Raw genomic sequence first — 14348 nt, forward strand, 5'->3', positions numbered from 1 at the left:
GCCCACAGGTAGCAGGGCAGCTTATACACACAGTGCCCAAGGTAGCAGAGCCGCTTATACACACAGTGGCCACAGGTAGCAGAGGAGATTATACACACAATGGGCACAGGTAGCATAGGCGCTTATACACACAATGGGCACAGGTAGCAGAGCCACGTATACACACAATACCCACAGGTAGCAGAGCCGCATATAGACACAGTGGCCACAGGTAGCAGAGTTGGTTCTACACACAATGGGCACAGGTAGCAGAGCCGCTTATACACATAGTGCCCACAGGTAGCAGCGCCACTTATACACAATGGCCACAGGTAGCAGTGTCGCTTATACACATAATGGCCACAGTATTAGTATACTCACAAAAGTTTGGGGGGTTTGGAAAGGGAAGGGTTCAATGAGGTGCCTATCCGTGCGGCTGATCAGCCCGATTCAGGGCATCACTTGTAGCGGCTGCGGATGGTGTCCGAGGTGCTACGTGTGGTGGAGGGGTGGGTGTGGGAGGGGGTCCAGAGGTGTTGTGGGTGGCGGAGGGGTGGGTGCAGGGGCACGGATGTCGGAAAGGGTGCAGAGGTGCTGTGGGTGGGGGAGGGGAGGTGTAGAGGGGGCGCGGATGGGGAGTGTAAATGCTGTTGGTGGGGGAGGGGTGGGTGCGGGGGATTGTGGATGAAGGAGGGGGTATGGAGGTGATGTGTGTGTGGGAGGGGTGATGTAGGGGTGTGCGTTTGGAGGTGCAGGGGGGTGAGCTTAGGTGATGGGTTTCAGAAGTGCTGTGGGTGGGGGAGGTGTGGGTGGGGGACGGCACGGATGGGGGATGTAGATGTTGTGGATGGGGGAGGGGTTGATGCGGGGGAGCTGTGGATGGGGGAGGGAGTCCGGTGGGGGTTCGGGTGGTGGTCCAGAGGTGTTGCGGGTTGGGGAGGGGCAGGTGTGGGAGGTCCGCAGATGGGGGGGTGTCTGTAGATAATGTGGGTGGGTAGGTGCTGTGGTTGTGGGAGTGGCGGGTGCGGGGGTGTTGCGGGTGGGGTAGGTGATCTGGATGGGGTAGGTGATCTGGAGGTGCGGTAGCCAGGGGAGGGGCGGGTGTGGGGATGACACGGATGGGGGAATGGGTCCGTGGGTGCTGTGGATGAGCGAGGGGTGGGTTACGGCGGTTGTGGTGACCCGGATGTGCTGCTGCGGTGGGTGGGGGAGGGTGCCGGTGCAGGGATACCGAGGTTGGGGTAGGGTGGGGGTGCAGCTGCGGCGGGTGGGGGAGGGGCAGGGGCGGGGGTGGGCGCCAACATCACCCAGTCACCCACACAAAAATCCTAGTCACAATGCACTTGTTATGTGTAGGTTCTGACAATTCAGTACACACTTACCACAACATTTATACATCTCTGCATGCACATTAATACAGCTAACCTGTATCTCTCTGCAGTACACCATGTGGCACGCTTTTTATTATTATTATTATTATTATTATTATTAGAGATGTACACCGGAAATTTTTCAGGTTTTGTGTTTTGGTTTTGGATTCGGTTCTGTGGACGTGTTTTGGATTTGGACGCGTTTTGGCAAAACCTCCCTGAAATTTTTTTGTCGGATTCAGGTGTGTTTTGGATTCGGGGGGGGTTCAAAAAAACCCTCAAAAACAGCTTAAATCATAGAATTTGGGGGTAATTTTGATCCTATAGTATTATTAACCTCAATAACCACAATTTCCACTCATTTCCAGTCTATTCTGAACACCTCACACCTCACAATACTATTTTTAGTCCTAAAATTTGCACCGAGGTCGCTGGATGACTAAGCTAAGCGTCCCAAGTGGCCAGCACAAACATCTGGCCCATCTAGGAGTGGCACTGCGGTGTCAGACAGGATGGCACTTAAAAAATTGGCCCCAAACAGCACATGATGCAAAGAAAAGAGAAAAAGAGGTGCACTGTGGTTGCTGGACTAAGCTAAGCGACACAAACACCTCAATATCACAGGAATTATTCGTTCTAATCAATTATATTATTGGTCCAAATCACTGGAAGAAAATGACAAAATCACTGGAATTATTCATTCTAATTAAAGGTATTATTGGTCCAAATCACTGGAAGAAAATGACAAAATCACTGGAATTATTTGTTCTAATCAATGGTATTATTGGTCCAAATCACTGGAAGAAAATGACAAAATCACTGGAATTATTTGGAAAGATGACTGTAATTAATCATTATAAATCACTGATATTAATTGGTAAAATCTCGCCTGCCTAGTGAAGTGGAATCTAGATGGGATTTTGTACCGGGGACACAATAACTTCATCAATTGTCTAAATCCCACTGCACTAATGGCGGAAAACGGGAAAACGTCTAACAGCACACTGATTATACTGATCACTGATGATACTACGGAGAACTGACACTGAGCAGTGAGAACAGCACTGGACTATTGTACTGTAGTATACTGGTCACCACAATGCAGCACTGACACTGAGCACAGATATTAAGCACTGATCAGGATACTAGAAGTGACACAGAGCTGCAAGATACAGCAATGGCCTACTGTACTGTACTACTATATACTGGTGGTCACCACAATGCTGCACTGTACTACTATATACTGGTCACAACAATGCAGCAGACATTGAGCACTGATCAGTATACTAGAACTGAGTCTGACACGGAGCTGCAAGATACAGCAATGGCCTACTGTACTGTACTGTACTGTACTGTACTATAGGTATACTGCTGGTCACGAAAATGCTGCACTGTCCTACTATATACTGCTCACAACAATGCAGCACAGATATGGAATGAATACTTGCAGTGACACAGAGCTGCAAGATACAGCAATGGCCTACTGTACTGTACTACTATACTTATATACTGGTGGTCCCCACAATGCAGCACACTGAGCACAGATATTTGCAGCACACTGAGCACAGATATTTGCAGCATACTGAGCACAGATACGGAGCTTTTCAGGGAGAGAACGCAAGCACGTACTCTCTGTTCAATCTCCAATGCAGGAGTGAAAATGGCAGCGACGCGCGGCTTTTTATATAGAATACGAATCTCGCGAGAATCCAACAGCGGGATGATGACGTTCGGGCGCGTTCGGGTTAACAGAGCAAGGCGGGAAGATTCGAGGCTGCCTCCGACCCGTGTAAAATAGGTGAAGTTCGGGGGGGTTCGGATCTCAACGAACTGAACCCGCTCATCTCTAATTATTATTATTTATAAGTATTTGAATGACACTACGGATAGCATGCTTAAACAAGTCACCTTGTTTGTGGATCCACAAGTCTCAGCCTGCCATGCTGGGATTACAAAAGTTGGTGTGCGACCCTCTGGTTTACAGCAAACAAAAATGACTTTAAAATAAGTTAAATCTGCTTCTAAGTCTCACACCCAATGGCATGAGCCCTTTATCAGAAAGGTATTACTCCTTCTCCTACCTGGCAATGCCCTGTGTAGAGAAGTAGCAGCCGGTTCTGTGCCCAGTGCTGTGCCAAGCATTCCCCTTATTATGTGACTGCTATCAGTGTGCAATGTAATGATGCTGGCAGCAGGGGTGTTCCTAATGGCCAGGTTGGCACTTGCCAGGGGCGCCGGCCAAGGAGGGGGCGCTGCCCGACAGTGCCATCCATGCCAGGGGTAGAATGACATAGTAGTTCTCACTGAGTACATCCCAAGTTAGCAGTGCTCATCCACTGCCGGACTCTCAGAAGCGTATTGTACTCTGACACTCTCTGTGACTACAGTCACAATGATGGTGAATATAGCCGGGGAGCGGGACACTTCCAGGTACGGGGAGAGGCGAGGCACCTCCTCTTCCTCATCTGCTCCCCTTCTCATTGGTCGCACGCGGTCTGTCACTAAACACCAACCACTACAATCAGCAACAGTCACCAGTGCAGCATGAGCATACCTGTACATTTTCTGTGGTACTGTAGCTGCACTACATGGTCTATCCTGGCAGTCTGGATCACAGGTTACAAAGAGCTCTGTATGGAGAGGTATCTAGACCAGTGACTGCCTGTCCAGCTGTGTTGAGACTATAAGTCCCAGCACACCTTGTCAACTGAATTTGCTGGGACATGTAGTGCCATCACACCTAGGGAGGGGTTTTTAACTGTATGTATGTGTGCATATATCCCCTCGGTGTCCCAGCCTGCACCCTCCTCGTAATTCCCCCTTAGTGTCCCTGCCCGTACCATCCCTGTAACTGCCCCCTCAGTGACCCTGCCCATACACTCCTGTAATTCCCTCTCAGTTTCCCTCCCTACAGTGTCCCTGCCCACACCCTTCCCATAATTACCACTCAGTATCCCTGCCCATACCCTCCCCGTAATTCCCTCTCAGTGTCCCTACCCGCACCCTAACCGTAATTCTGCCTCAGTGTCCCTGCCTGCACCCTCCCCATAATTCCATCTCAGTGTCCCTGCCTGCACCCTCCCCATAATTCCATCTCAGTGTCCCTGCCTGCACCCTCCCCATAATTCCATCTCAGTGTCCCTGCCTGCACCCTCCCCATAATTCCATCTCAGTGTCCCTGCCTGCACCCTCCCCATAATTCCATCTCAGTGTCCCTGCCTGCACCCTCCCCATAATTCCATCTCAGTGTCCCTGCCTGCACCCTCCCCATAATTCCATCTCAGTGTCCCTGCCTGCACCCTCCCCATAATTCCATCTCAGTGTCCCTGCCTGCACCCTCCCCATAATTCATCCTCAGTGTCCCTGCCTGTATTCATTCTGTAATTCTCCCTCAGTGTTCCTGACCTCAGCTTCCCCGTGACTCCCCGCTCGGTGTCCCTGCCCGCACACTTCTGTAATTGCCCCTCAGTGTCCTTGACCTCAGCCTCCCTGTAGCCCCTCCCTCTAATTTTCCATACCCGAACCCTCCCTGTAATTCTCCCTCAGTGTTCCTGACCTCAGCCTCCCTGTGACTCCCCCCTCAGTGTCCCTGCCCGCACACTCCTGTAATTCTACCTCAGTGTCCCTGCCCGTACCCTCCCTGTAATTCCACCTCAGTGTCCCTGCCCGCACCCTCCCTGTAATTCCACCTCAGTGTCCCTGCCCGCACAATCCTGTAATTGCCCCTCAGTGTCCCTGACCTCAGCCTCCCTGTAAGCCCTCCACCTCATTGCCCCCACCCGCACCCTACCTGTAATTCTCCCTCCGTGTCCCTGACCTCAGCCTATCTGTACCTCCCCCCTCTGTGTCCCTGGGTGGGGGAGGTGGGGGGCGCCAGTTCCTTACTTTGCCAGGGGCGCTCAGACCCCTAGATACACCCCTGGCTGGCAGTACAGTATATGTATACAGATAGGTACTGAGGATGTCCATGTGCCCCCAGCCCTTCTCACCAGCTTGGACCGTCGGTACGGGCCCGGCCCTAAGATGCGATGCTCCATTCCTGTACCCTGGCCCGGCCTCAGGATGTGGTGCTGCATGATGCCCCTGCACGTCTCCGGATGCTGATCCGGCGCTTCTGCGTTTCCAGGAGATGGGTGCCTGCTGCTGGTCAGCAGTTTCTCCTAGGCTGGAGCGGCACGCTGGCGGGCATGTAGGAGGGAAGACTCAGGAGGCGCCGGCGGTGACTGGCTAGGGAGACGGCCAGTGCACCGAGGAATGAGCGGTTTCCTGAAGGACGCGCTGTGATTATTGGCTGAGGCGCACACACAGGACTCTGAATCACAGTGCACATGGTTTTGCCCATTTGCTAACAATTTTGCTGCTGCGATCAGGTCTGAATTAGGCCCAATGTACCATACATATATTAATCTATAGATTGTAAGACCCCCCACATACATTAACGACGGACTGATGCTATTTCCTGTCTGTTATTGCAGTCTAGTTTTATTACTGTTTGTTCCTATTGTGAAGAGCAACATAATATGGTCTTGCTGTATAATTAACTGATAATAATCATAATTATAATTTATTAATCTGTGTAAAAATCAGTCTGCAGGGTTTATTAGGTTCAATAACACCTTCCAATATTTAATATGATGTGTGCAGAAGTTTTTCCTTAGTATTTATTATCACCTGACTCTACCAGGGAAAATGAAGTACAATAATGACCCCAAAAATTCTTATCTTAGAGCACCAAGGGTGTCAGGGATTTTTGTTACATAACACCTGGTTATATTATAGGGACAGCAGGCAGTGACACTGGGCCTACAGCAGCTGATGATGTCACAATGCTGCTGATGTCACAAAGCTTTGTGATGTCACTGGCTGCTGGCTAAGAGGCTCACGAACCTCATTTCCATTAGTGTATCTTCACCTATTCTAGTGTGAAGCTGCTTTTCTTTGCCCTTGGCAAAATTGTTTGTATTGTTTCGACAATATGAGTCTAAAAAAGAGAAAGCGACCAAATAACAACGGGTCTGCTACAAAGGAGCTAGCGGCTCCTAGCAAGAGGAAGAAGGAGGAGGATGGATGTGAGGAGAAAGGCGATGTTTTCAAAACCGTAACATCAGGAGACATTCAGGTGCGCGAGGAGAACCAGTCATCTGAGAAAGCATCAAAGACTCTTCAAAATAAGAGAAAAAGAGAGTCATCAGATGAGTCCCCAACTATGAGGAAGGTGAGAAAGACCAGCAGCGGCAAAACTGAGGACATGCTTAAGAGAGTGGCCACTAAAAGATCCTCAGACAGGACAGAGGACAGTGGACCGTGTAAGAAAAAGAAAGAGGAGGAACATCATAACAGTCCAGGCGAGGGACCCAGTGTGCCCATCATACCCCAGGCATCTGGACGGAGGGGCATAAAGAGGACTAACACAAGTGAGGAAACTGGCCACAAAAAGAAGAGATCAGCAGGTGCAAGTGGGATATCCGTAGCCAGTACCCCAGAGACATCAGCTGCGTCTCACCATCTGGCCAGTTTGACCTTCCACGGAATGCTTGGAGAGGGCGCCTTCGGGAAGGTGTTCCTAGCTTCCCATTCCATCAGCAAACAGCGTCTGGCCGTGAAAGTCATAGAAAAGATGACAGTAGTGAACAGCATTAAGAAATACTTTATGTGTGTAGAGAAAGAGGTGATAAAAATAACTGGGGAGAGTGCACTTTTCCCACACACATATGCTGCCTTCCACACACCGGCCCATGTATTCTTTGTAATGGAGTACCTGAGTGGGGGAGATCTCTGCCAATTAATACAGAGCAGAGGCCCATTTGATGTTCCTACCATCAGATTTTTTGCAGCAGAAATACTCTGTGGGCTGCACTTCCTGCACTCAAGAGGCATTGTCCACAGGGACATTAAGACAGAAAATATACTTCTGGATGCAGCTGGCCATGTGAAAATTGCAGATTTTGGCCTCTCTGTGATGAATGTCCATGGCGATAAGAAAATCTCAGGACGAGCTGGGACCCTGTTTTACATGGCTCCAGAGATTATCTGTAATGTCCCATATGACTACATGGTAGACCTCTTTTCATTCGGGGTAGTATTATTTGAAATGGCTACTGGAATATACCCCTTTCGTTCTGGCAAGATTGAACTGTCTATCATGCATGATGCTCCATGCTATCCGAGCAATCTCCATCCAGAGATTAGGGACCTCCTTGAAAGACTCTTATGCAAAGACCCAGAGGAGAGACTGAATCGCTGTAGTAACATCACATGTCATCCATTCTTCAAGTCCATAAACTGGGAGAAACTAGAGGCCGGCAGGATAACTCCCCCATTTACCATGTATCCTACCCCAGAGACAATGGCTGAAGCTATACCGGTGGATGACCTGCTCTCACCTACAGAATCTGCAATATCTGCAGAGGATGAGAGCCTGTTAACAGGATTCTCCTTTACCAGTGACATGTGGACAACAATGAATTGCGTAAAGCAAACTACCAGCCGCTGCATCATCCTCTAGGCAGTAGAATCACCAGCTGCCTCCTCATCCTGGCACAAGCACAACCAGCTGTCTCCTCCTCCCGGCACAAGCACCACCAGTTGCCTCCTCCTCCTGGCAGAAGCACCACCAGCTGCCTCCTCATTCCGGCAGCAGCACCACCAGCTGCCGCCTGCTCCCGGTAGAAGCACCACCTGATGCCTCCTCATCCTGGCAGTAGCAATACCAGCTGCCTTTTGCTCCCGGTAGAAGCACCACCTGTTGCCTAAATGCATATAGGCCAGGTGAGGGACTTGCAGAATATTGGGGTCCCTTGACGTGGGCTGCAAGCTTAAATATTTTGATCAAAACATGATAAAACCCCCTCTAATTTATTTGCTACATGCACACACATTTCCCAGTATATTATTGTTAGAGATGACAGCAAATGTCTTTCTGTTTTATATAAATATATGGCATTAATACTGCCACGCAGCTGGAACCATGTACAATATGGGGAATACCGAGTGCGGGCATATTTCTTTTGATTTGAAAATATTTTGCCTATGTTTTGATCAAAATATGACAAAATCCCCAATGTTTTATTTGCTACATACACACAGGTTTACAGTATATTATTGTTAGAGCCGACAGCAAATGTTTTCCTACCTCCTCCTAATGCCAGTAACACCACACACAGCACAGCAGCCTGGCACACACATACACACATATACACACAGCGGCCTGACACACACATATACGTACAGCGACCTGGCACCCACACACACAGCGGCTGACACACACACACACACATATTGCACAGCGGCCTGATGCACACACAGCGGCCTGACACACACAGCAGCCTGACACACATATACACACAGCAGCCTGACACACACATACGTACAGCGACCTGGCACACACACACATATTGCACAGTGGCCTGATGCACACACAGCGGCCTGACACACACACACACACACACACACACACACACGCCAGAGATGAGATTGGAGAAAGAAGGGGAGGATTAGGTCAGAGACAAGAAGGGAGAAGGAAGGGAGAATTAGGCCAGAGAGAGATGGGGGGGCAGGGGGAAATAGGTTGAGAGAGACACGAGGGGTGATTATTCCAGAGAGATATGGGAGGAGATGGGGGGGGGCAGATTAGGCCAGAGAGAGATGGAAGGGGGGGGGTTTAGACCAGAGAAGGAGGGGAGGAGTTAGGCCAAAGAAAGATGGGAGGAGGAGGAGGAAGTGAGGGACAAGGCCAGAGAGAGACCATAGGATAAAGAGGGGATTTGGCCGGAGATAGACGAGAGAAGGAGGGGGGAGGGAATTAGGCAACAGAGAGAGACACACACACGAGAGGAACGGATTAAGCCAGATAGAGACGGGAGAAGAGGACGGAGGGATTAGGCCAGAGAGATGGGAGGAGGAAGTGGGGGCAAGGCCAGAGAGAGATCGTAGGAGGAAGAGGGGATTTCGCCGGAGAGAGACGAGAGTAGGGGGGGGGGGGGGAATTAGGCAACAGAGAGAGACACACACACACACGAGAGGGGGGATTAAGCCAGATAGAGACGGGAGAAGAGGACGGAGGGATTAGGCCAGAAAGAGATGGGAAAAGGAAGGGGGGGGGGGGATTAGACCAGAGAGGGACGTTGGAGGGGTGGTTAGGCCAGAGAGATGGGAGGAGGGGGGGAGGATTAGGCCAGAGAGAGATGGGAGGAAGGGTGGGCAGCAGCTGGGGAAGGGTAACAGAGCAGGGGCTGACAGATCTCATCAGGAGGAGGTAGCGGGAACTCTGGCACTGCTCTCTTTAAAATGGGTTCATATTTTACAGAATACAAAAAACCTGTAACTTTCTGAAAAACCTTATCCCCAAAAAGCCCTAAACTAGAAAATGAGCTACCTAACAAATCATACCCCAAGTCTTACTTCATCCTCCACCCTGAGTTATGACTTCCCATAAACCCCTCATAGACTGCAGCAGGAAACTCAGTTACAACCAAACAGGACGTGGGAGAAAAACGCTGTAATTTTTATCTTTACATTACTCCCAATTATTCATCATTAATTGTTTTGCCCTGAAATCTGGCACGCAGTGCGCGCTGGTTCTACGTGTCCATGCCAAATTTCAGATCAGTGTGTCCAATAACTTTTGTAGTGTAGCCCCTCAAACACCATGCCCCCCTATCAGGAATTCTCTATGGGGGAATTCCGTTTACTCAACCGTGCCCTTATAATCTTACTCTGTCAGGTAGGTGGTGCGGCAGGTAAGTCCATCTACCCCTGAGGAGGTGACATCCAGCTACTTACAGGAGCAAAAGTGAAATTATACCTTGGCCCTCCCAACCTAAAAACATATACACCTACACATTTTATACATTTAATTGAAGACAGCAAAAACTAGTGTCTATTGTGAACACCAATGTGTAGACGGCTTTTACTTTATTTTCTTACTAATAAAATAGCTTTATTTTTGCTCATTTTAGGTAGATTTTATTTGTGGCGTTAGAAGGCGTAAGCTCACCAGTGTACCCAGTAGTTGAACGCAGCCCAAGGTGGCTCCTGGTAGGTACAGGAGTTGTAGACCGACTAGGAGATGTATGACATGTAGTACACAGACCATCATACAATACTTCCCCCTCTGGTAAATCCTTGGCATATACTCTGCATGCTGCAGGAGAGTCCACAGCAAGCGCGGTCCTAGACCGGATGTATATATCAGAATACTCGTACAATATATTCTGTAATAGGTACACTCTTTCTTAACTATCGCTCTCTGTATAAAGACATGCAGATACTCAAGTGTTTGTAAAGTCACAGCGCTGTATACAGGCGCCTTTACAAGGGAGACTTTGCCGTGCAGTCCCAGAGACCAGATGCAGCTATGCTTATAAGATGGCACCCATCGTCTCCGTCAGGGAGTGAGGGAAAGTGTGAGGAAGCTCCAGGGCATGACAATGTGCAGTAGATGTCACCCTGGGCTGGGGGAGGGGCTACAGGTCAAGCGCCGTCTCCCCTATGCTGGTCTTCCAACCCATGTACTAGCGAGCCTTACTAAATGGGGCGTTAGTACACCCGACCTGTACTCTGATTCCCTGGGGTCTAATGTCGTCCGTGCTCGGTGGCAGTGTCCATGTCAGAGCCGCGACTCGTCTCCCTAGGTCGCGGACGGAACGTGATTTAATGGCGGGTCCCGCTTGGGGGACCCTCTTACCTCCTTCCCGTAGCAGCCATGCGATCCAAGAGAGAAGATTTACCAAGGTAAAAGGCCCAGCGCTTAGAAATAAGATGTTTGACCTGAAAGCAGCTGTTAAAGGGATAGTTAGTCCCTTAAGAGTTTAGTGTAAAGGAAAGAATGTACAGCGCTGGAAAACTGGATTTAAAATAATATGTATATTTTTTCTTTTTTAGTCTTAAAAAATCTAGTTGCAACTAGCAAATAACATGAAATATTAGATAAAAATTGGTATAAATATAACCAAAGAAGGGCAAACACAGCACAGTAAAATGTTTGGAACATTACCACATAAGGAAGCCACACACAGGGGTAAATTTACTAAGATTCGTATTTTCCCGTTTCAGGTCAAAGTTCAATCACGAATGACATCGAAAGTGTAAAACTGCAACTTTTTGAATTTATTACGACTAATTTACTAAGCTGTCGTATTCGGGTTTTTCTTTTGTTCCGATGTCGATGTCATTCGTGTTTTTTTTTTTTTTTTTTTAACGGCAGTGATTAGCAAAACACTGCCGACTTTTTAAAAATGAATCTCGGCCGGATCTGTGTGATCCGTGCTGGGGTTCATTTATTTTTTTTTTTTTAATTAAACAGTGTAAAATAAAAATAAATATTGCGTGGGGTCCCCCCTCCTAAGCATAACCAGCCTCGGGCTCTTTGAGCCGATCCTGGTTGCAGAAATATGGGGAAAAAATTGACAGGGGTTCCCCCATATTTAAGCAACCAGCATCGGGCTCTGCGCCTGGTCCTGGTTCCAAAAATACGGGGGACAAAAAGAGTAGGGGTCCCCCGTATTTTTAAAACCAGCACCGGGCTCCACTAGCTGGACAGATAATGCCACAGCCGGGGGTCACTTTTATATAGTGCCATGCGGCCGTGGCATCAAATATCCAACTAGTCACCCCTGGCCGGGGTACCCTGGGGGAGTGGGGACCCCTTCAATCAAGGGCCCCCCCCCCCCCCCAGCCACCCAAGGGCCAGGGGTGAAGCCCGAGGCTGTCCCCCCCATCCAATTGGCTGCGGATGGGGGGCTGATAGCCTTTTGTGAAAATGAAAAGATATTGTTTTTAGTAGCAGTACTACAAGTCCCAGCAAGCCTCCCCCGCATGCTGGTACTTGGAGAACCACAAGTACCAGCATGCGGCGGAAAAACGGGCCCGCTGGTACCTGTAGTACTATTACTAAAAAAATACCCAAAAAAAGACAAGACACACACACCGTGAAAGTAAAGATTTATTACATACATGCACACAAACATACATACATACTTACCTTATGTTCACACGCAGGTCGGTCCTCTTCTCCAGTAGAATCCAAGGGGTACCTGTTGAATAAATTCTACTCACCAGATCCAGGGTCCCAGGGTCCTCGGGGCAACCATTTGTAATCCAGGTACTTGAATAAAATAACAAAACGGATACCCGAGCCACGAACTGAAAGGGGCCCCATGTTTTCACATGGGACTCCTTTCCCCGAATGCCAGAAACCCACTCTGACTTCTGTCTAAGTGGGTTTCTTCAGCCAATCAGGGAGCGCCACGTTGTAGCACTCTCCTGATCGGCTGTGTGCTCCTGTACTGAGTGACAGGCGGCACACGGCAGTGTTACAATGTAGCGCCTATGCGCTCCATTGTAACCAATGGTGGGAACTTTCTGCTCAGCGGTGACGTCACTTTAGGTCAACCGCAGGGCAGAAAGTTCCCACCATTGGTTACAATGGAGCGCATAGGCGCTACATTGTAACACTGCCGTGTGCCGCCTGTCACTCAGTACAGGAGCACACAGCCGATCAGGAGAGTGCTACAACGTGGCGCTCCCTGATTGGCTGAAGAAACCCACTTAGACAGAAGTCAGAGTGGGTTTCTGGCATTCGGGGAAAGGAGTCCCATGTGAAAACATGGGGCCCCTTTCAGTTCGTGGCTCGGGTATCCGTTTTGTTATTTTATTCAAGTACCTGGATTACAAATGGTTGCCCCGAGGACCCTGGATCTGGTGAGTAGAATTTATTCAACAGGTACCCCTTGGATTCTACTGGAGAAGAGGACCGACCTGCGTGTGAACATAAGGTAAGTATGTATGTATGTTTGTGTGCATGTATGTAATAAATCTTTACTTTCACGGTGTGTGTGTCTTGTCTTTTTTTGGGTATTTTTTTAGTAATAGTACTACAGGTACCAGCGGGCCCGTTTTTCCGCCGCATGCTGGTACTTGTGGTTCTCCAAGTAACAGCATGCGGGGGAGGCTTGCTGGGACTTGTAGTACTGCTACTAAAAACAATATCTTTTCATTTTCACAAAAGGCTATCAGCCCCCCATCCGCAGCCAATTGGATGGGGGGGACAGCCTCGGGCTTCACCCCTGGCCCTTGGGTGGCTGGGGGGGGGACCCCTTGATTGAAGGGGTCCCCACTCCCCCAGGGTACCCCGGCCAGGGGTGACTAGTTGGATATTTGATGCCACGGCCGCAGGGCACTATATAAAAGTGACCCCCGGCTGTGGCATTATCTGTCCAGCTAGTGGAGCCCGGTGCTGGTTTTAAAAATACGGGGGACCCCTACTCTTTTTGTCCCCCGTATTTTTGGAACCAGGACCAGGCGCAGAGCCCGATGCTGGTTGCTTAAATATGGGGGAACCCCTGTCAATTTTTTCCCCATATTTCTGCAACCAAGATCGGCTCAAAGAGCCCGAGGCTGGTTATGCTTAGGAGGGGGGACCCCACGCAATTTTTTTTGAGAAAATAATCACTTTCCCACCCCTTCCCACTGATATACATGCACGGATCTCATGGATCCGTGCATGCCTATCCAATCACGGATAAAAAAAGCAGGTCTGGTTTTTTAAAGCACTTTTTTACGAGTTGTAATTTTTCACGGCAGTGTTTTGGTTTTTTTGGCTTTGCACTTCTTAGTAAATGACCGAGATTCATACTTAAACAGCCGCGTTTTGACCGATGGTGTATTCATTCGTGATTTTTTCCTAGGACTTCCAAATATTACGAATGCCCTCATCACTGCCGTGATTTGAGTTTAGTAAATTACCGAGATGACACTTTGATGAAAAAACGGCATCTCGGTCAAAATCGGGACCTTAGTAAATTTACCCCACAGTGTCCATTTTGTAATCCTTGGAAGAAATGCCACAGTCCAGGGGATAAACGTGCCACTTGTTATGAGATCCAAGAGAGCAGTCTGCGACTGTGCTTAAGCCAGGACGACTCCACCGCATGTACTCGGGAACTGAGCCGAGGGAGTATGCGATGCTGCTTGGGAGGTGATAGAGCTGCAGCGCTGGTG

General features: G+C 49.2%; 1 protein-coding gene across 1 annotated transcript; it reads left to right on the forward strand.

Moving 5' to 3' along the window:
• The first annotated feature begins 6324 nt into the window (after positions 1-6324).
• On the forward strand, positions 6325-7854 carry LOC134968764 (protein kinase C theta type-like). The gene has a single exon (XM_063944253.1). It carries the CDS (start codon positions 6325-6327, stop codon positions 7852-7854), a length of 1530 nt encoding a protein of 509 aa, XP_063800323.1.
• Positions 7855-14348: the final 6494 nt, after the last annotated feature.

The sequence above is a fragment of the Pseudophryne corroboree genome, chromosome 11, assembly GCF_028390025.1.
Source record: "Pseudophryne corroboree isolate aPseCor3 chromosome 11, aPseCor3.hap2, whole genome shotgun sequence".
Lineage (NCBI taxonomy): Eukaryota > Metazoa > Chordata > Amphibia > Anura > Myobatrachidae > Pseudophryne > Pseudophryne corroboree.

Coding starts and splice junctions, on each gene's coding strand:
- LOC134968764 (XM_063944253.1), top strand. CDS start 6,325: ATGAGTCTAAAAAAGAGAAAGCGACCAAATAACAACGGGTCTGCTACA.